This window comes from Oncorhynchus masou, unplaced genomic scaffold (assembly GCF_036934945.1).
Source record: "Oncorhynchus masou masou isolate Uvic2021 unplaced genomic scaffold, UVic_Omas_1.1 unplaced_scaffold_1063, whole genome shotgun sequence".
Lineage (NCBI taxonomy): Eukaryota > Metazoa > Chordata > Actinopteri > Salmoniformes > Salmonidae > Oncorhynchus > Oncorhynchus masou.
The window spans coordinates 156,009-178,993 of NW_027000337.1; the positions used below are offsets into that span (position 1 = coordinate 156,009).

The 22,985-nt window shown below is 47.3% G+C and overlaps 1 protein-coding gene across 1 annotated transcript in view; it reads left to right on the forward strand.

The window, feature by feature from the left end:
• The first annotated feature begins 4,687 nt into the window (after positions 1–4,687).
• LOC135528961 (wolframin-like) overlaps positions 4,688–22,985 on the forward strand; it is a 39,154-nt gene continuing 20,856 nt past the window's right edge. Inside the window, exons 1-6 of the mRNA XM_064957939.1 lie at positions 4,688–4,788; positions 16,605–16,684; positions 18,259–18,403; positions 20,908–21,081; positions 21,571–21,627; positions 22,102–22,220. Of these exons, the coding sequence (XP_064814011.1) occupies positions 4,734–4,788; positions 16,605–16,684; positions 18,259–18,403; positions 20,908–21,081; positions 21,571–21,627; positions 22,102–22,220 (630 nt within the window). The 5' untranslated portion in view covers positions 4,688–4,733. The remainder of the gene's footprint in view (positions 4,789–16,604; positions 16,685–18,258; positions 18,404–20,907; positions 21,082–21,570; positions 21,628–22,101; positions 22,221–22,985) is intronic.

The window sequence follows — 22,985 nt, forward strand, 5'->3', positions numbered from 1 at the left end:
ATGTTTCCAAAGATGAAATTCCCATTCCTTTCCCATATTCTATATGTGACGATATCAGATCTACCTCATGGAGGGTAAAAGAGTAGCTGTATTAGAATAACTAATGCATGATACAGATGCCGTATCTTAATTTGAGCCAGTTTCACACAGCAGGCAAATAATCCTGCAGCAACCGGAAGATGTGATGTGTTTTGTGGATTATAATTAATGGGCGTTTTTTATATTTGTATTTTTTTATTTTTAGTAATGATCATGTTTCATCGCTGCAACTCCCCAACGGGCCCGGGAGAGGCGAAGTTCAAGACATGCCTCCTCCCGAATCGTGACCCGCCAAGCCACGCTGCTTCTTAACACACTGCTCGCTTTGACCTGGAAGCCAGCCGCACCAATGTGTCTGTGTATACACCGTTCGACTGAACACTGAAGTCAGCTTGCAGGCCCTCGGCCCGCCACAAGGAGTCGCTAGAGCTCAATGAGCCAAGGAAAGCCCCCCGGCCAAACCCTCCCCTAAATTTTAAGTTGAAATTACAAACTTTAGAAGTCTTTTTAAACCTCGAATACACTACATGTTTGCATTGCCATGCAGGACAATTCCTGAATCAACAGGATGATCAAATTAAGATACGGCATCGGAAGCACAGCAGGAAGATTTTGAACTTTACTTTCCTTTCCATGTCCTGTAATGACTACAACATCATCTGTCCCATGTCCTGTAATGACTACAACATCATCTGTCCCATGTCCTGTAATGACTACAACATCATCTGTCCATGTCCTGTAATGACTACAACACCATCTGTCCATGTCCTGTAATGACTACAACATCATCTGTCCTGTAATGACTACAACATCATCTGTCCTGTAATGACTACAACACCATCTGTCCTGTAATGACTACAACACCATCTGTCCTGTAATGACTACAACACCATCTGTCCTGTAATGACTACAACATCATCTGTCCTGTAATGACTACAACATCATCTGTCCTGTAATGACTACAACATCATCTGTCCCATGTCCTGTAATGACTACAACATCATCTGTCCTGTAATGACTACAACATCATCTGTCCCATGTCCTGCAATGACAACAACACCATCTGTCATGTAATGACTACAACACCATCTGTCATGTCCTGTAATGACTACAACATCATCTGTCCCATGTCCTGTAATGACTACAACATCATCTGTCCATGTCCTGTAATGACTACAACACCATCTGTCCATGTCCTGTAATGACTACAACATCATCTGTCCTGTAATGACTACAACATCATCTGTCCTGTAATGACTACAACACCATCTGTTCTGTAATGACTACAACACCATCTGTTCTGTAATGACTACAACATCATCTGTCCATGTCCTGTAATGACTACAACATCATCTATCCCATGTCCTGTAATGACAACAACATCATCTGTTCTGTAATGACTACAACATCATCTGTCCATGTCCTGTAATGACTACAACATCATCTATCCCATGTCCTGTAATGACTACAACATCGTCTGTCCTGTAATGACTACAACATCATCTATCCCATGTCCTGTAATGACAACAACATCATCTGTCCTGTAATGACTACAACATCATCTGTCCTGTAATGACTACAACATCATCTGTCCCATGTCCTGTAATGACTACAACATCGTCTGTCCTGTAATGACTACAACATCATCTGTCCCATGTCCTGTAATGACTACAACATCATCTGTCCCATGTCCTGTAATGACTACAACATCATCTGTCCCATGTCCTGTAATGACTACAACATCATCTGTCCCATGTCCTGTAATGACTACAACATCATCTGTCCCATGTCCTGTAATGACTACAACATCATCTGTCCATGTCCTGTAATGACTACAACATCATCTGTCCTGTAATGACTACAACATCATCTGTCCATGTCCTGTAATGACTACAACATCATCTGTCCTGTAATGACTACAACATCATCTGTCCCATGTCCTGTAATGACTACAACATCATCTGTCCATGTCCTGTAATGACTACAACATCATCTGTCCTGTAATGACTACAACATCGTCTGTCCCATGTCCTGTAATGACTACAACATCATCTGTCCTGTAATGACTACAACATCATCTGTCCCATGTCCTGTAATGACTACAACATTATCTGTCCCATGTCCTGTAATGACTACAACATCATCTGTCATGTCCTGTAATGACTACAACATCATCTGTCCTGTAATGACTACAACATCATCTGCCCATGTCCTGTAATGACTACAACACCATCTGTCCATGTCCTGTAATGACTACAACATCATCTGTCCTGTAATGACTACAACATCGTCTGTCCCATGTCCTGTAATGACTACAACATCATCTGTCCTGTAATGACTACAACATCATCTGTCCCATGTCCTGTAATGACTACAACATTATCTGTCCCATGTCCTGTAATGACTACAACATCATCTGTCATGTCCTGTATTGACTACAACATCATCTGTCCTGTAATGACTACAACATCATCTGCCCATGTCCTGTAATGACTACAACACCATCTGCCCCATGTCCTATAATGACTACAACGCCATCTGTCCCATGTCCTATAATGACTACAACATCATCTGTCCTGTAATGACTACAACACCATCTGTCCTGTAATGACTACAACATCATCTGTCATGTCCTGTAATGACTACAACATCATCTGTCCTGTAATGACTACAACATCATCTGTCCTGTAATGACTACAACATCATCTGTCCCATGTCCTGTAATGACTACAACATCATCTGTCATGTCCTGTAATGACTACAACATCATCTGTCCTGTAATGACTACAACATCATCTGCCCATGTCCTGTAATGACTACAACACCATCTGCCCCATGTCCTATAATGACTACAACGCCATCTGTCCCATGTCCTATAATGACTACAACATCATCTGTCCTGTAATGACTACAACACCATCTGTCCTGTAATGACTACAACATCATCTGTCATGTCCTGTAATGACTACAACATCATCTGTCCTGTAATGACTACAACATCATCTGTCCTGTAATGACTACAACATCATCTGTCCATGTCCTGTAATGACTACAACATCATCTGTCCTGTAATGACTACAACATCATCTGCCCATGTCCTGTAATGACTACAACACCATCTGTCCCATGTCCTGTAATGACTACAACATCATCTGTCCATGTCCTGTAATGACTACAACATCATCTGTCCTGTAATGACTACAACATCATCAGCCCATGTCCTGTAATGACTACAACATCATCTGTCCCATGTCCTGTAATGACTACAACATCATCTGTCCTGTAATGACTACAACACCATCTGTCCCATGTCCTGTAATGACTACAACATCATCTGTCCTGTAATGACTACAACATCATCTGTCCATGTCCTGTAATGACTACAACATCATCTGTCCTGTAATGACTACAACATCGTCTGTCCCATGTCCTGTAATGACTACAACATCATCTGTCCTGTAATGACTACAACATCATCTGTCCATGTCCTGTAATGACTACAACATCATCTGTCCATGTCCTGTAATGACTACAACATCATCTGTCATGTCCTGTAATGACTACAACATCATCTGTCCTGTAATGACTACAACATCATCTGCCCATGTCCTGTAATGACTACAACACCATCTGCCCCATGTCCTATAATGACTACAACGCCATCTGTCCCATGTCCTATAATGACTACAACATCATCTGTCCTGTAATGACTACAACACCATCTGTCCTGTAATGACTACAACATCATCTGTCATGTCCTGTAATGACTACAACATCATATGTCCTGTAATGACTACAACATCATATGTCCTGTAATGACTACAACATCATCTGTCCTGTAATGACTACAACATCATCTGCCCATGTCCTGTAATGACTACAACACCATCTGTCCTGTAATGACTACAACATCATCTGCCCATGTCCTGTAATGACTACAACACCATCTGTCCTGTAATGACTACAACACCATCTGCCCCATGTCCTATAATGAATACAACATCGTCTGTCCTGTAATGACTACAACATCATCTGTCATGTCCTGTAATGACTACAACATCATCTGTCCTGTAATGACTACAACATCATCTGTCCTGTAATGACTACAACATCATCTGTCCTGTAATGACTACAACATCATCTGCCCCATGTCCTATAATGAATACAACATCGTCTGTCCCATGTCCTGTAACGACTACAACATCATCTGTCCCATGTCCTGTAATGACTACAGCCTCATCTTAACATCTCTTATCTTCTCTTGTCATTACAGGTGAGATGGACGTGGATCTCCCCCTCCTCCCTCCCCACTCCTCCCTTCCACCTCCCTCATCCCCCCGGGGTCTCCCTCTATCCTGGACACTGCCTCACCTCCCTCCCCTAACCCCCTCCCAACTGCCTCCCAACCCTCCCTAACCCTGACTCCCTCAGACTCCCCCAAATTCATACCATTGTCTGCCTCTCATCCTCCTCCTCCCACTTCCTCTCCTTCTTCTCCTCTGTCCATCACCCCAAAATCATCTGTTCATTCACCCACTGCCACCACCTCCACCCCATCTCCCTCTACCTCTACCCCATCCACCTCTCCTGCCCCCCGCCGTTGGGGCTTTGCGGCCCCCTCCACCTCTCTAGCCCCCTCGTCCTCTCCTGCCCCCCGACGTCGGGGCTTTGCTGATCTGGCTAAACGTGTGGTGATGCAGGAAAGACTGAAGAAAGCTGAGCTGGAGGAGGCTGAAGCGGGTGAGGAAGGTAAGGAAGGAAGGGGAGAGAGAGAGAGAGAGAGACAGAGGGGGAGGAAGGAAGGATATATATAGAGAGAGAGAGACAGACAGAGGGGGAGGAAGGAAGGATATAGGGAGACAGAGAGACAGACAGAGGGGGGAGGAAGGAAGGAGGGAGAGAGAGAGAGACAGACAGAGGGGGGAGGAAGGAAGGAGGGAGAGAGCAACAGACAGAGGGGGGAGGAAGGTAGGAAGGTAGGAAGGAAGGAAGGAGGGAGAGAGAGAGAGAGAGACACAGACAGACAGAGGGGGGAGGAAGGAAGGAAGGAAGGAGGGAGGGGAGAGAGAGAGACACAGACAGACAGAGGGGGGAGGAAGGAAGGAAGGAAGGAGGGAGAGAGAGAGACACAGACAGACATAGAGACAGACAGAGGGGGGAGGAAGGAAGGAGGGAGAGAGCGACAGACAGAGGGGGGAGGAAGGAAGGAAGGTAGGAAGGAAGGAAGGAGGGGGAGAGAGAGAGACAGACAGACAGAGGGGGGAGGAAGGAAGGAAGGAAGGAAGGAGGGAGAGAGAGAGACACAGACAGACAGACAGAGGGGGGAGGAAGGAAGTATCCTGTCGTTTAGACTTGGCCATAAAGCTTGCTACCAAGTCTCTGAAATCATCCATCGTGGGTCTATCCACCAAACAGCATGCATGATGGGAGTTTGGTCGTTGGCCTTTGTCAAAGTTAGAGCTGTCCTCCGCCCTGATTGGCTGTTGCCTCGCTGAAATTTACAAAATTGTTCAACTCTGATCGCAAGCTCAACCGTTAAGTCGCTGTGTGTCTCCGAGTGTCTCATCCTTCCATTGGACATTTTTGGTTGCAGGAAGCTAGGTAGCTGGTAGTCGGGGAGGAAGTCACCATAGGTATTGAGATGCAGCCGAGAGGAGGAAGCTTAGCGGTTAAGAGTGTTAAGCCCGTAACCAAAAGGTTGCTGGTTCAAATCCCCCGAGCCGACTAGGTGAGCAAGGCACTTAACCCTAATTGCTCCTGTAAATCGCTCTTGATTACAGCGTCAGCTAAATGACTCAAATCTGACATTTAAAAGGTAGAAGTTATTGAGATGCAGCGAGAGGAGGAAGCCACTAGAGGTTATTGGAGATGCAGCCGAGAGGAGGAAGCCACTAGAGGTTATTGGAGATGCAGCCGAGAGGAGGAAGCCACTAGAGGTTATTGGTGATGCAGCCGAGAGGAGGAAGCCACTAGAGGTTATTGGTGATGCAGCCGAGAGGAGGAAGCCACTAGAGGTTATTGGTGATGCAGCCGAGAGGAGGAAGCCACTAGAGGTTGAGATGCAGCCGAGAGGAGGAAGCCACTAGAGGTTGAGATGCAGCCGAGAGGAGGAAGCCACTAGAGGTTATTGGAGATGCAGCCGAGAGGAGGAAGCCACTAGAGGTTATTGGAGATGCAGCCGAGAGGAGGAAGCCACTAGAGGTTATTGAGATGCAGCCGAGAGGTGGAAGCCACTTGAGGTTGAGATGTAGCCGAGAGGAGGAAGCCACTAGAGGTTATTGGAGATGCAGCCGAGAGGAGGAAGCCACTAGAGGTTATTGAGATGCAGCCGAGAGGAGGAAGGAAGGTGAGGACAGGGTATAGTACCAGGTGGTAGCTGTCTACAACAGTCTCTAAGGTACAGGGTACAGTACCAGGTGGTAGCTGTCTACAACAGTCTCTAAGGTACAGGGTATAGTACCAGGTGGTAGTTGTCTACAACAGTCTCTAAAGTACAGGGTACAGTACCAGGTGGTAGTTGTCTACAACAGTCTCTAAGGTACAGGGTATAGTACCAGGTGGTAGTTGTCTACAACAGTCTCTAAGGTATAGTACCAGGTGGTAGCTGGCTACAACAGTCTCTAAGGTACAGGGTATAGTACCAGGTGGTAGCTGTCTACAACAGTCTCTAAGGTACAGGGTATAGCACCAGGTGGTAGCTGACTATAACAGTCTCTAACGTACAGGGTATAGCACCAGGTGGTAGCTGACTACAACAGTCTCTAAGGTACAGGGTATAGTACCAGGTGGTAGCTGTCTAAACAACAGTCTCTAAGGTACAGGGTATAGTACCAGGTGGTAGCTGTCTACAACAGTCTCTAAGGTATATTACCAGGTGGTAGCTGGCTACAACAGTCTCTAAGGTACAGGGTATAGTACCTGGTGGTAGCTGACTACAACAGTCTCTAAGGTACAGGGTACAGTACCAGGTGGTAGCTGACTATAACAGTCTCTAAGGTATATTACCAGGTGGTAGCTGGCTACAGCAGTCTCTAAGGTATATTACCAGGTGGTAGCTGGCTACAACAGTCTCTAAGGTACAGGGTATAGTACCAGGTGGTAGCTGTCTACAACAGTCTCTAAGGTATATTACCAGGTGGTAGCTGTCTACAACAGTCTCTAAGGTACAGGGTATAGCACCAGGTGGTAGCTGACTACAACAGTCTCTAAGGTACAGGGTATAGTACCAGGTGGTAGCTGACTATAACAGTCTCTAAGGTACAGGGTATAGCACCAGGTGGTAGCTGACTACAACAGTCTCTAAGGTACAGGGTATAGTACCAGGTGGTAGCTGTCTACAACAGTCTTTAAGGTACAGGGTATAGCACCAGGTGGTAGCTGTCTACAACAGTCTCTAAGTTATAGTACCAGGTGTTTGCTGTCTACAACAGTCTCTAAGGTACAGGGTATAGTACCAGGTGGTAGCTGTCTACAACAGTCTCTAAGGTACAGGGTACAGTACCAGGTGGTAGCTGACTATAACAGTCTCTATGGTACAGGGTACAGTACCAGGTGGTAGCTGTCTCCAACAGTCTCTAAGGTATAGTACCAGGTGGTTGCTGTCTACAACAGTCTCTAAGGTATAGTACCAGGTGGTAGCTGACTACAACAGTCTCTAAGGTACAGGGTATAGTACCAGGTGGTAGCTGTCTACAACAGTCTCTAAGGTACAGGGTATAGTACCAGGTGGTAGCTGTCTACAACAGTCTCTAAGGTACAGGGTACAGTACCAGGTGGTAGCTGACTATAACAGTCTCTAAGGTACAGGGTACAGTACCAGGTGGTAGCTGTCTCCAACAGTCTCTAAGGTATATTACCAGGTGGTTGCTGTCTACAACAGTCTCTAAGGTACAGGGTACAGTACCAGGTGTTAGCTGTCTCCAACGGTCTCTAAGGTATAGTACCAGGTGGTAGCTGACTACAACAGTCTCTAAGGTACAGGGTATAGTACCAGGTGGTAGCTGTCTACAACAGTCTCTAAGGTACAGGGTATAGTACCAGGTGGTAGCTGTCTACAACAGTCTCTAAGGTACAGGGTACAGTACCAGGTGGTAGCTGTCTACAAAAGTCTCTAAGGTACAGTGTATAGGACCAAGTGATAGCTGACTACAACAGTCTCTAAGGTACAGGGTATAGTACCAGGTGGTAGCTGTCTACAACAATCTCTAAGGTATAGTACCAGGTGGTAGCTGTCCACAATAGTCTCTAAGGTACAAAGTATAGTACCAGGTGGTAGCTGACTACAACAGTCTCTTAGGTACAGTACCAGGTGGTAGCTGTCTACAACAGTCTCTAAGGTACAGGGTATAGTACCAGGTGGTAGCTGTCTATAACAGTTTCTAAGGTACAGGGTATAGTACCAGGTGGTAGCTGTCTACAACAGTCTCTAAGGTATAGTACCAGGTGGTAGCTGTCTACAACAGTCTCTAAGGTACATGGTATAGTACCAGGTGGTAGCTGTCTACAACAGTCTCGAAGGTATATTACCAGGTGGTAGCTGTCTACAACAGTCTCTAAGGTACATGGTATAGTACCAGGTGGTAGATGTCTACAACAGTCTTGAAGGTATAGTACCAGGTGGTTGCTGTCTACAACAGTCTCTAAGGTACAGGGTATAGTACCAGGTGGTAGCTGTCTACAACAGTCTCGAAGGTATAGTACCAGGTGGTTGCTGTCTACAACAGTCTCTAAGGTACATGGTATAGTACCAGGTGGTAGCTGTCTACAACAGTCTCGAAGGTATAGTACCAGGTGGTTGCTGTCTACAACAGTCTCTAAGGTACAGGGTATAGTACCAGGTGGTAGCTGTCTATAACAGTCTCTAAGGTACAGGGTATAGCACCAGGTGGTAGCTGTCTACAACAGTCTCTAAGGTACAGGGTATATTACCTGGTGGTATCTGACTACAACAGTCTCTAAGGTACAGGGTACAGTACCAGGTGGTAGCTGACTATAACAGTCTCTAAGGTATATTACCAGGTGATAGCTGGCTACAGCAGTCTCTAAGGTACAGGGTATAGTACCTGGTGGTAGCTGTCTACAACAGTCTCTAAGGTACAGGGTATAGTACCTGGTGGTAGCTGACTACAACAGTCTCTAAGGTACAGGGTACAGTACCAGGTGGTAGCTGACTATAAAAGTCTCTAAGGTACAGGGTAAAGCACCCGGTGGTAGCTGACTATAACAGTCTCTAAGGTACAGGGTACAGTACCAGGTGGTAGCTGACTACAACAGTCTCTAAGGTACAGGGTACAGTACCAGGTGGTAGCTGACTACAACAGTCTCTAAGGTACAGGGTACAGTACCAGGTGGTAGCTGACTACAACAGTCTCTAAGGTACAGGGTATAGTACCAGGTGGTAGCTGTATACAAAAGTCTCTAAGGTACAGGGTATAGTACCAGGTGGTAGCTGTCTACAACAGTCTCTAAGGTATATTACCAGGTGGTAGCTGTCTACAACAGTCTCTAAGGTACAGTGTATAGGACCAAGTGATAGCTGACTACAACAGTCTCTAAGGTACAGGGTATAGTACCAGGTGGTAGCTGTCTACAACAATCTCTAAGGTATAGTACCAGGTGGTAGCTGTCCACAATAGTCTCTAAGGTACAAAGTATAGTACCAGGTGGTAGCTGACTACAACAGTCTCTTAAGTACAGTACCAGGTGGTAGCTGTCTACAACAGTCTCTAAGGTACAGGGTATAGTACCAGGTGGTAGCTGTCTATAACAGTTTCTAAGGTACATGGTATAGTACCAGGTGGTAGCTGTCTATAACAGTCTCTAAGGTATAGTACCAGGTGGTAGCTGTCTACAACAGTCTCTAAGGTACATGGTATAGTACCAGGTGGTAGCTGTCTACAACAGTCTCGAAGGTACAGGGTACAGTACCAGGTGGTAGCTGACTATAACAGTCTCTATGGTACAGGGTACAGTACCAGGTGGTAGCTGTCTCCAACAGTCTCTAAGGTATAGTACCAGGTGGTTGCTGTCTACAACAGTCTCTAAGGTATAGTACCAGGTGGTAGCTGACTACAACAGTCTCTAAGGTACAGGGTATAGTACCAGGTGGTAGCTGACTATAACAGTCTCTATGGTACAGGGTACAGTACCAGGTGGTAGCTGTCTCCAACAGTCTCTAAGGTATAGTACCAGGTGGTTGCTGTCTACAACAGTCTCTAAGGTATAGTACCAGGTGGTAGCTGACTACAACAGTCTCTAAGGTACAGGGTATAGTACCAGGTGGTAGCTGTCTACAACAGTCTCTAAGGTACAGGGTATAGTACCAGGTGGTAGCTGTCTACAACAGTCTCTAAGGTACAGGGTACAGTACCAGGTGGTAGCTGACTATAACAGTCTCTAAGGTACAGGGTACAGTACCAGGTGGTAGCTGTCTCCAACAGTCTCTAAGGTATATTACCAGGTGGTTGCTGTCTACAACAGTCTCTAAGGTACAGGGTACAGTACCAGGTGTTAGCTGTCTCCAACGGTCTCTAAGGTATAGTACCAGGTGGTAGCTGACTACAACAGTCTCTAAGGTACAGGGTATAGTACCAGGTGGTAGCTGTCTACAACAGTCTCTAAGGTACAGGGTATAGTACCAGGTGGTAGCTGTCTACAACAGTCTCTAAGGTACAGGGTACAGTACCAGGTGGTAGCTGTCTACAAAAGTCTCTAAGGTACAGTGTATAGGACCAAGTGATAGCTGACTACAACAGTCTCTAAGGTACAGGGTATAGTACCAGGTGGTAGCTGTCTACAACAATCTCTAAGGTATAGTACCAGGTGGTAGCTGTCCACAATAGTCTCTAAGGTACAAAGTATAGTACCAGGTGGTAGCTGACTACAACAGTCTCTTAGGTACAGTACCAGGTGGTAGCTGTCTACAACAGTCTCTAAGGTACAGGGTATAGTACCAGGTGGTAGCTGTCTATAACAGTTTCTAAGGTACAGGGTATAGTACCAGGTGGTAGCTGTCTACAACAGTCTCTAAGGTATAGTACCAGGTGGTAGCTGTCTACAACAGTCTCTAAGGTACATGGTATAGTACCAGGTGGTAGCTGTCTACAACAGTCTCGAAGGTATATTACCAGGTGGTAGCTGTCTACAACAGTCTCTAAGGTACATGGTATAGTACCAGGTGGTAGATGTCTACAACAGTCTTGAAGGTATAGTACCAGGTGGTTGCTGTCTACAACAGTCTCTAAGGTACAGGGTATAGTACCAGGTGGTAGCTGTCTACAACAGTCTCGAAGGTATAGTACCAGGTGGTTGCTGTCTACAACAGTCTCTAAGGTACATGGTATAGTACCAGGTGGTAGCTGTCTACAACAGTCTCGAAGGTATAGTACCAGGTGGTTGCTGTCTACAACAGTCTCTAAGGTACAGGGTATATTACCTGGTGGTATCTGACTACAACAGTCTCTAAGGTACAGGGTACAGTACCAGGTGGTAGCTGACTATAACAGTCTCTAAGGTATATTACCAGGTGATAGCTGGCTACAGCAGTCTCTAAGGTACAGGGTATAGTACCTGGTGGTAGCTGTCTACAACAGTCTCTAAGGTACAGGGTATAGTACCTGGTGGTAGCTGACTACAACAGTCTCTAAGGTACAGGGTACAGTACCAGGTGGTAGCTGACTATAAAAGTCTCTAAGGTACAGGGTAAAGCACCCGGTGGTAGCTGACTATAACAGTCTCTAAGGTACAGGGTACAGTACCAGGTGGTAGCTGACTACAACAGTCTCTAAGGTACAGGGTACAGTACCAGGTGGTAGCTGACTACAACAGTCTCTAAGGTACAGGGTATAGTACCAGGTGGTAGCTGTATACAAAAGTCTCTAAGGTACAGGGTATATTACCAGGTGGTAGCTGTCTACAACAGTCTCTAAGGTACAGTGTATAGGACCAAGTGATAGCTGACTACAACAGTCTCTAAGGTACAGGGTATAGTACCAGGTGGTAGCTGTCTACAACAATCTCTAAGGTATAGTACCAGGTGGTAGCTGTCCACAATAGTCTCTAAGGTACAAAGTATAGTACCAGGTGGTAGCTGACTACAACAGTCTCTTAGGTACAGTACCAGGTGGTAGCTGTCTACAACAGTCTCTAAGGTACAGGGTATAGTACCAGGTGGTAGCTGTCTATAACAGTTTCTAAGGTACATGGTATAGTACCAGGTGGTAGCTGTCTATAACAGTCTCTAAGGTATAGTACCAGGTGGTAGCTGTCTACAACAGTCTCTAAGGTACATGGTATAGTACCAGGTGGTAGCTGTCTACAACAGTCTCGAAGGTATAGTACCAGGTGGTTGCTGTCTACAACAGTCTCTAAGGTACAGGGTATAGTACCAGGTGGTAGCTGTCTATAACAGTCTCTAAGGTACAGGGTATAGCACCAGGTGGTAGCTGTCTACAACAGTCTCTAAGGTACAGGGTATAGTACCAGGTGGTAGCTGTCTACAACAGTCTCTAAGGTACAGGGTATAGCACCAGGTGGTAGCTGACTATAACAGTCTCTAAGGTACAGGGTATAGCACCAGGTGGTAGCTGTCTACAACAGTCTCTAAGGTATATTACCAGGTGGTAGCTGGCTACAACAGTCTCTAAGGTACAGGGTATAGTACCAGGTGGTAGCTGGCTACAACAGTCTCTAAGGTACAGGGTATAGTACCTGGTGGTAGCTGACTACAACAGTCTCTAAGGTACAGGGTACAGTACCAGGTGGTAGCTGACTATAAAAGTCTCTAAGGTACAGGGTATAGCACCCGGTGGTAGCTGACTATAACAGTCTCTAAGGTACAGGGTACAGTACCAGGTGGTTGCTGACTACAACAGTCTCTAAGGTACAGGGTACAGTACCAGGTGGTAGCTGACTACAACAGTCTCTAAGGTACAGGGTATAGTACCAGGTGGTAGCTGTCTACAACAGTCTCTAAGGTACAGGGTATAGTACCAGGTGGTAGCTGTCTACAACAGTCTCTAAGGTATATTACCAGGTGGTAGCTGACTACAACAGTCTCTAAGGTACAGGGTACAGTACCAGGTGGTAGCTGACTATAACAGTCTCTAAGGTATATTACCAGGTGGTAGCTGGCTACAGCAGTCTCTAAGGTACAGGGTATAGTACCTGGTGGTAGCTGTCTACAACAGTCTCTAAGGTACAGGGTATAGTACCTGGTGGTAGCTGACTACAACAGTCTATAAGGTACAGGGTGCAGTACCAGGTGGTAGCTGTCTACAACAGTCTCTAAGGTACAGGGTATAGCACCAGGTGGTAGCTGACTATAACAGTCTCTAAGGTACAGGGTACAGTACCAGGTGGTAGCTGACTACAACAGTCTCTAAGGTACAGGGTATAGTACCAGGTGGTAGCTGTCTACAACAGTCTCTAAGGTACAGGGTATAGTACCAGGTGGTAGCTGTCTACAACAGTCTCTAAGGTATATTACCAGGTGGTAGCTGGCTACAACAGTCTCTAAGGTACAGGGTATAGTACCTGGTGGTAGCTGACTATAACAGTCTCTAAGGTATATTACCAGGTGGTAGCTGGCTACAGCAGTCTCTAAGGTATATTACCAGGTGGTAGCTGGCTACAACAGTCTCTAAGGTACAGGGTATAGTACCAGGTGGTAGCTGGCTACAACAGTCTCTAAGGTACAGGGTATAGTACCTGGTGGTAGCTGACTACAACAGTCTCTAAGGTACAGGGTACAGTACCAGGTGGTAGCTGACTATAACAGTCTCTAAGGTATATTACCAGGTGGTAGCTGGCTACAGCAGTCTCTAAGTTACAGGGTATAGTACCAGGTGGTAGCTGTCTACAACAGTCTCTAAGGTACAGGGTACAGTACCAGGTGGTAGCTGACTACAACAGTCTCTAAGGTACAGGGTATAGTACCAGGCGGTAGCTGTCTACAACAGTCTCTAAGGTACAGGGTATAGTACCAGGTGGTAGCTGTCTACAACAGTCTCTAAGGTATATTACCAGGTGGTAGCTGGCTACAACAGTCTCTAAGGTACAGGGTATAGTACCTGGTGGTAGCTGACTACAACAGTCTCTAAGGTACAGGGTACAGTACCAGGGTGTAGCTGACTATAACAGTCTCTAAGGTATATTACCAGGTGGTAGCTGGCTACAGCAGTCTCTAAGGTATATTACCAGGTGGTAGCTGGCTACAACAGTCTCTAAGGTACAGGGTATAGTACCAGGTGGTAGCTGTCTACAACAGTCTCTAAGGTATATTACCAGGTGGTAGCTGGCTACAACAGTCTCTAAGGTACAGGGTATAGTACCTGGTGGTAGCTGACTATAACAGTCTCTAAGGTATATTACCAGGTGGTAGCTGGCTACAGCAGTCTCTAAGGTATATTACCAGGTGGTAGCTGGCTACAACAGTCTCTAATGTACAGGGTATAGTACCAGGTGGTAGCTGGCTACAACAGTCTCTAAGGTACAGGGTATAGTACCTGGTGGTAGCTGACTACAACAGTCTCTAAGGTACAGGGTACAGTACCAGGTGGTAGCTGACTATAACAGTCTCTAAGGTATATTACCAGGTGGTAGCTGGCTACAGCAGTCTCTAAGTTACAGGGTATAGTACCAGGTGGTAGCTGTCTACAACAGTCTCTAAGGTACAGGGTACAGTACCAGGTGGTAGCTGACTACAACAGTCTCTAAGGTACAGTGTATAGTACCAGGCAGTAGCTGTCTACAACAGTCTCTAAGGTACAGGGTATAGTACCAGGTGGTAGCTGTCTACAACAGTCTCTAAGGTATATTACCAGGTGGTAGCTGGCTACAACAGTCTCTAAGGTACAGGGTATAGTACCTGGTGGTAGCTGACTACAACAGTCTCTAAGGTACAGGGTACAGTACCAGGTGGTAGCTGACTATAACAGTCTCTAAGGTATATTACCAGGTGGTAGCTGGCTACAGCAGTCTCTAAGGTATATTACCAGGTGGTAGCTTGCTACAACAGTCTCTAAGGTACAGGGTATAGTACCTGGTGGTAGCTGACTACAACATTTTCTAAGGTACAGGGTACAGTACCAGGTGGTAGCTGACTATAACAGTCTCTAAGGTACAGGGTATAGTACCAGGTGGTAGCTGTCTATAACAGTCTCTAAGGTACAGGGTACAGTACCAGGTGGTAGCTGACTATAACAGTCTCTAAGGTACAGGGTATAGTACCAGGTGGTAGCTGTCTATAACAGTCTCTAAGGTACAGGGTATAGTACCAGGTGGTAGCTGTCTACAACAGTCTCTAAGTTATAGTACCAGGTGGTTGCTGTCTACAACAGTCTCTAAGTTACAGGGTACAGTACCAGGTGGTAGCTGACTATAACAGTCTCTAAGGTACAGGGTATAGTACCAGGTGGTAGCTGTCTACAACAGTCTCTAAGTTATAGTACCAGGTGGTAGCTGACTAACAGTCTCTAAGGTATAGTACCAGGTGGTAGCTGACTATAACAGTCTCTAAGGTACAGGGTATAGTACCAGGTGGTAGCTGTCTACAACAGTCTCTAAGGTACAGGGTACAGTACCAGGTGGTAGCTGTCTAGAACAGTCTCTAAGGTATAGCACCAGGTGGTAGCTGACTACAACACTGACAACACAGAGCAAAACATCCTTACAGTTCATCAACTGAAAATAATACTTTCATTCATCTTATTAATACTTAATCTCCTCTTCTCTGTCTCTCCTCTCCTCTATCTCTCCTCTCCTCTATCTCTCCTCTCCTCTGTCTCTCCTCTTCTCTGTCTCTCCTCTCTCTCCTCTCCTCTGTCTCTCCTCTTCTCTGTCTCTCCTCTATCTCTCCTCTCCTTTGTCTCTCCTCTGTCTCTCCTCTATCTCACCTCTCCTCTCTCTCCTCTCCTCTGTCTCTCCTCTCCTTTGTCTCTCCTCTGTCTCTCCTCTATCTCACCTCTCCTCTCTCTCCTCTCCTCTATCTCTCCTTTCCTTTGTCTCTCCTCTCTGCTATCTCTCCTTTCCTTTGTCTCTCCTCTCCTCTGTCCTCTCCTCTCCTCTGTCTCTCCTCTCCTCTGTCTCTCTTCTATCTCTCCTCTCCTCTGTCTCTCCTCTCCTTTGTCTCCCTGCTATCTCTCCTCTCCTTTGTCTCTCTGCTATCTCTCCTCTCCTGTCTCTCTTCTATCTCTCCTCTCCTCTGTCTCTCCTCTCCTCTGTCTCTCTTCTATCTCTCCTCTCCTCTGTCTCCCCTCTCCTTTGTCTCTCCTCTGTCTCTCCTCTATCTCTCCTCTCCTCTGTCTCTCCTCTCCTCTGTCTCTCTTCTATCTCTCCTCTCCTTTGTCTCTCCGCTATCTCTCATTTGTCTCTCCTCTATCTCTCCTCTCCTCTATGTCTCCTCTCCTCTATCTCTCCTCTGTCTCTCCTCTCCTTTGTCTCTCCTCTATCTCTCCTCTCCTCTATGTCTCCTCTCCTTTGTCTCTCCTCTCCTCTATCTCTCCTCTCCTTTGTCTCTCTTCTATCTCTCCTCTCCTTTGTCTCTCTTCGTGTCTCCTCCGCTACAGACGAGGATCCCGAGGAGGACTTGTCGTTTGAGGAGATGGAGGAGAAGGCCACGTCTGGAGATGCCAGAGCACAGACCAGTGTGAGTGAACACACGCAGTGATGTTTTAATGCTCACTGGTTGTCTGGTCATGACTGGAGATGCCAGAGGACAGACCAGTGTGAGTGAACACACACAGTGATGTTTTAATGCTCACTGGTTGTCTGGTCATGACTGGAGATGCCAGAGGACAGACCAGTGTGAGTGAACACACACAGTGATGTTTTAATGCTCACTGGTTGTCTGGTCATGACTGGAGATGCCAGAGCACAGACCAGTGTGAGTGAACACACGCAGTGATGTTTTAATGCTCACTGGTTGTCTGATCATGACTGCGTCTATTCTCAGCCTTCTGGAATATTCAGAGCCCGTGCTCTGAATGTAACACACTCACACACACCCTCACACACACACACACACACACATACATACACACACACACACACACACACACACACACACACACACACACACACACACACAGACACACATACACACACACACACACACACACAGACACACCCTCATACACACACACACAGACACACACACACACACACACACACACACACACACACACACACACACACACACACACACACACACACACACACACACACACACACACACACACACACACACACACACACACACACACACACACCAGTGGAAGATGATCTGAGTAGCAGCCTCGGTTCTAAAAGGGTACATTTCTGAGTGCTGGGTTCCAGTTAGTGAGAACGTCTGCCCTGGCCAGCGCTCAAATCATACACATTCCCCACTGTGACAGTGTCCTACACATACACACAGACAGGCATGTAGGGGAGGGAGGGAGGGGGGAGACAGAGGGAGGGGGAGACAGAGGGAGGGGGAGACAGAGGGAGGGGAGAGACAGAGGGAGGGGGGAGAGGGGGGGAGAGACAGAGGAGGGGAAGAGAGAGAGGAGAGGGAGAGAGAGAGAGGGAGAGGGAGGGAGGGAGGGAGGGAGGGAGGGAGGGAGGGAGGGCAGTGAAAGTTAAGATTGGAAAATGTCTTTCACTTGATCCCTCTCTAGGCATGCTGGGTAATGTAGGAAGAAGTCTGGGTAGTTCTGACTGGGCTTCTGTAGGCGTGCAAGGTATTGTAGGAAGCCCCTACCTGGGGATGGCTCGAGTTTTAGGTGTATTACTGTAAATAACAGTCTATAGGGATGGCTCGAGTTTTAGGTGTATTACGGTAACTAACATGTCTGTAGGGTTGGCTCCAATTGTAGGTGTATTACGGTAACTAACATGTCTGTAGGGTTGACTCCAGTTTTAGGTGTATTACGGTAACTAACATGTCTGTAGGGTTGACTCCAGTTTTAGGTGTATTACGGTAACTAACATGTCTGTAGGGTTGGCTCCAGTTTTAGGTGTATTACGGTAACTAACATGTCTTTAGGGTTGGCTCCAGTTTTAGGTGTATTACGGTAACTAGCATGTCTGTAGAGATGGCTCCAGTTTTAGGTGTATTACGGTAACTAACATGTCTGTAGAGATGGCTCCAGTTTTAGGTGTATTACGGTAACTAACATGTATGTAGAGATGGCTCCAGTTGTTGGTTTATTACTGTAACTAACATGTCTCCTCCTTTAGCTGGGCAGATACTACCTGGGGTTGGCTGAGGAGAAGGAGGCGGAGCTTAATAACCGCCTGGCAGTTGATTGGCTGGTGCAGGCCGCTAAGCAGGGACGGAAGAGTGCAGCCCGTCTTCTACAGCGCTGCTGGATCCAGAGGACAGGTAGAGGAGGAAAGAAATACCACCCTGTAGTTCACTGGTTACCCACGTCCTGAATACCACCCTGTAGTTCACTGGTTACCCACGTCCTGAATACCACCCTGTAGTTCACTGGTTACCCACATCCTGAATACCACCCTGTGGTTACCCACGTCCTGAATACCACCCTGTAGTTCACTGGTTACCCACATCTTCAATACCACCCTGTAGTTCACTGGTTACCCAGGTCCTGAATACCACCCGGTGTAGTTCACTGGATACCCATGTCTTCAATACCACCCTGTAGTTCACTGGTTACCCACGTCTTCAATACCACCCTGTAGTTCACTGGTTACCCACATCCTGAATACCATCCTGTAGTTCACTGGTTACCCACGTCCTGAATACCACCCTGTAGTTCACTGGTTACCCACGTCTTCAATACCACCCTGTAGTTCACTGGTTACCCACATCCTGAATACCATCCTGTAGTTCACTGGTTACCCACGTCCTGAATACCACCCTGTGTAGTTCACTGGTTACCCACGTCCTGAATACCACCCTGTAGTTCACTGGTTACCCATGTCTTCAATACCACCCTGTGGTTCACTGGTGACCCACGTCCTGAATACCACCCTGTAGTTCACTGGTTACCCACGTCTTCAATACCACCCTGTGGTTCACTGGTTACCCACGTCCTGAATACCACCCTGTGTAGTTCACTGGTTACCCACGTCCTGAATACCACCCTGTAGTTCACTGGTTACCCACGTCCTGAATACCACCCTGTAGTTCACTGGTTACCCACGTCCTGAATACCACCCTGTAGTTCACTGGTTACCCACGTCCTGAATACCACCCTGTAGTTCACTGGTTACCCACGTCCTGAATACCACCCTGTAGTTACCCACGTCCTGAATACCACCCTGTAGTTACCCACGTCCTGAATACCACCCTGTAGTTACCCACGTCCTGAATACCACCCTGTAGTTCACTGGTTACCCACGTCCTGAATACCACCCTGTAGTTACCCGGTTACCCACGTCCTGAATACCACCCTGTAGTTACCCACGTCCTGAATACCACCCTGTAGTTACCCACGTCCTGAATACCACCCTGTAGTTAACTGGTTACCCACGTCCTGGATACCACCCTGTAGTTCACTGGTTACCCACTTCCTGAATACCACCCTGTAGTTACCCACATCCTGAATACCACCCTGTAGTTCACTGGTTACCCACGTCCTGAATACCACCCTGTAGTTACCCGGTTACCCACGTCCTGAATACCACCCTGTAGTTACCCACGTCCTGAATACCACCCTGTAGTTACCCACGTCCTGAATACCACCCTGTAGTTAACTGGTTACCCACGTCCTGGATACCACCCTGTAGTTCACTGGTTACCCACTTCCTGAATACCACCCTGTAGTTACCCACGTCCTGAATACCACCCTGTAGTTCACTGGTTACCCACGTCCTGAATGCCACCCTGTGGTTACCCACGTCCTGAATACCACCCTGTAGTTCACTGGTTACCCACGTCCTGAATACCACCCTGTAGTTCACTGGTTACCCAGGTCCTGAATACCACCCTGTAGTTCACTGGTTACCCAGGTCCTGAATAACACCCTGTAGTTCACTGGTTACCCACGTCCTGGATACCACCCTGTAGTTCACTGGTTACCCACGTCCTGAATACCACCCTGTAGTTCACTGGTTACCCAGGTCCTGAATACCACCCTGTAGTTCACTGGTTACCCACGTCCTGAATACCACCCTGTAGTTCACTGGTTACCCACGTCCTGAATACCACCCTGTAGTTCACTGGTTACCCAGGTCCTCAATACCACCCTGTAGTTCACTGGTTACCCACGTCCTGAATACCACCCTGTAGTTACCCACGTCCTGAATACCACCCTGTAGTTACCCACGTCCTGAATACCACCCTGTAGTTACCCACGTCCTGAATACCACCCTGTAGTTACCCACGTCCTGAATACCACCCTGTAGTTACCCACGTCCTGAATACCACCCTGTAGTTACCCACGTCCTGAATACCACCCTGTAGTTACCCACGTCCTGAATACCACCCTGTAGTTCACTGGTTACCCACGTCCTGAATACCACCCTGTGGTTACCCACGTCCTGAATACCACCCTGTGGTTACCCACGTCCTGAATACCACCCTGTAGTTCACTGGTTACCCACGGCCTGAATACCACCCTGTAGTTACCCACGTCCTGAATACCACCCTGTAGTTCACTGGTTACCCACGTCCTCAATACCACCCTGTAGTTCACTGGTTACCCAGGTCCTCAATACCACCCTGTAGTTCACTGGTTACCAATGTCCTGTGTGTGTGTGTGTGCGCGTATGTTTACTCTACCTGTGTGTGTGTGTGCGTGTGTTTACTCTACCTGTGTGTGTGTGTGCGCGTGTGTTTACTCTACCTGTGTGTGTGTGTGTGTGTGTGTGTGTGTGTGTGTGTGTGTGTGTGGTGTGTGTGTGTGTGTGTGAACCTCCCAGGTATCGGTGAGGACAATGAGGAGGAGGTGCGTCGTCTGTCGACAGAGAGCAGGTTTGAGCAGACGGTCCGGAAGGCGGCCATGATGATGTTCAGGAAGCTGAACCCCGACAGGAAGGAGAAGATGGCGGTGTCTGAGATGATGGAGAACGTTGGACAGGTCAACGCTGTGCACGGTACGACACACACACACAATACTGGAAACGCACACACTCCTGGATGTACACACACACACGCACACACACACACACTCACACCTGGATGTACACACACACCCGGATGTACACACACACACCTGGAAACACACACACACGCACACACACGCACACACACACACGCACACACCTGGATACCCTCACACACACACACACACACACACACACACACACACACACACACACACACTTAACCTTGAGCTCCACATTTTCAGCATCCCTGCTACTTGAGTTTTGCAGGAAACTGGTAACTAACTAACTAACTAACTAACTAACTAACTAACTAACTAACTAACTAACTACTAAGTGAATTGCAACAGCACTAGGCTGCGTTCAAAACACATGTTGTATGCCGGTCCAAAAAATATTATTAAAACATTCCACTATGTTTTCCGGAACGTTCTGTGTTGCACCTTTAAGTGTAAGTGACTCTGTAATGTCGGCCAACAGGTGGCGCCACCACGGACCAAACCCAGAAGGTCCTGGAGAACATGGTCACTGGAGAGAGTAAGTGTGTGTGTGGGTGTTGTGTTCTCAAGGAGAGAGTGAAGTGAAGATTTAATGACTCATCTCTCTCTCCCTTTCTCGCTCTCTCTCTCTCTCTCCCCTCTACCCTCTACCCCTCTCTCTCTCCCCTCTACCCCCCCCTCTCTCTCTCTCCCTCTCTCTCCCCTCTATCCCTTCTCTCTCTCTATCCCCTAACCCCCCCTCTCTCTCCCCTCGTCTCTCTCTCTCTCCCCTCGTCTCTCTCTCCCCCTCGTCTCTCTCTCTCTCTCCCTCGTCTCTCTCTCCCCCCTCGTCTCTCTCTCTCCCCATCATCTCTCTCCCCCTTCTCTCCCCTCGTCTCTCTCTCTCCCCATCGTCTCTCTCTCTCCCCTTCTCTCCCCTCTCTCTCTCTCCCCTCTACCCCCCCTCTCTCTCTCTCTCTCTCCCCTTCTCTCCCCTCGTCTCTCTCCCCCTCTTCTCCCTCTCTCTATATAGCTGGTCAGTTTGTTGACCTGGATGACTTTGTAGAGATCACTAAGAGGTATACCCAGAGCATGGCCCCCAGCACGGGCTCTACCCAGAGCCAGGGCCCTGCCCAAACCTCTGGAGAGAAGGTACAACACACACACACACACACACACACACACACACACACACACACACACACACACACACACACACAGTGAGTCAGAGCACAACAGGCCTCTGGAGAGAAGGTACAACACACACACACACACACACACACACACACACACACACACACACACACACACACACACACACACACACACACACACACACACACACACACACACACAGTGAGTCAGAGCACAACAGGCCTCTGGAGAGAAGGTACAACACACACACACACACACACACACACAGTGAGTCAGAGCACAACAGGCCTCTGGAGAGAAACTACATCTAGTCAGCATCCTGAATGACACTACATCTAGTCAGCGTCCTAAATGACACTACATCTAGTCAGCATCCTAAATGACACTACATCTAGTCAGCATCCTAAATGACACTACATCTAGTCAGCATCCTAAATGACCCTACAGCTGTTCAGCATCCTAAATGACACTACATCTAGTCAGCATCCTAAATGACACTACATCTAGTCAGCATCCTAAATGACACTACATCTAGTCAGCATCCTAAATGACACTACATCTAGTCAGCATCCTAAATGTCACTACATCTAGTCAGCATCCTAAATGACACTACGTCTATTCAGCATCCTAAATGACACTACATCCAGTCAGCATCCTAAATGACACTACAGCTGGTCAGCATCCGAAATGACACTACATCTAGTCAGCATCCTAAATGAATCTACATCTAGTCAGCATCCTAAATGACACTACATCTAGTCA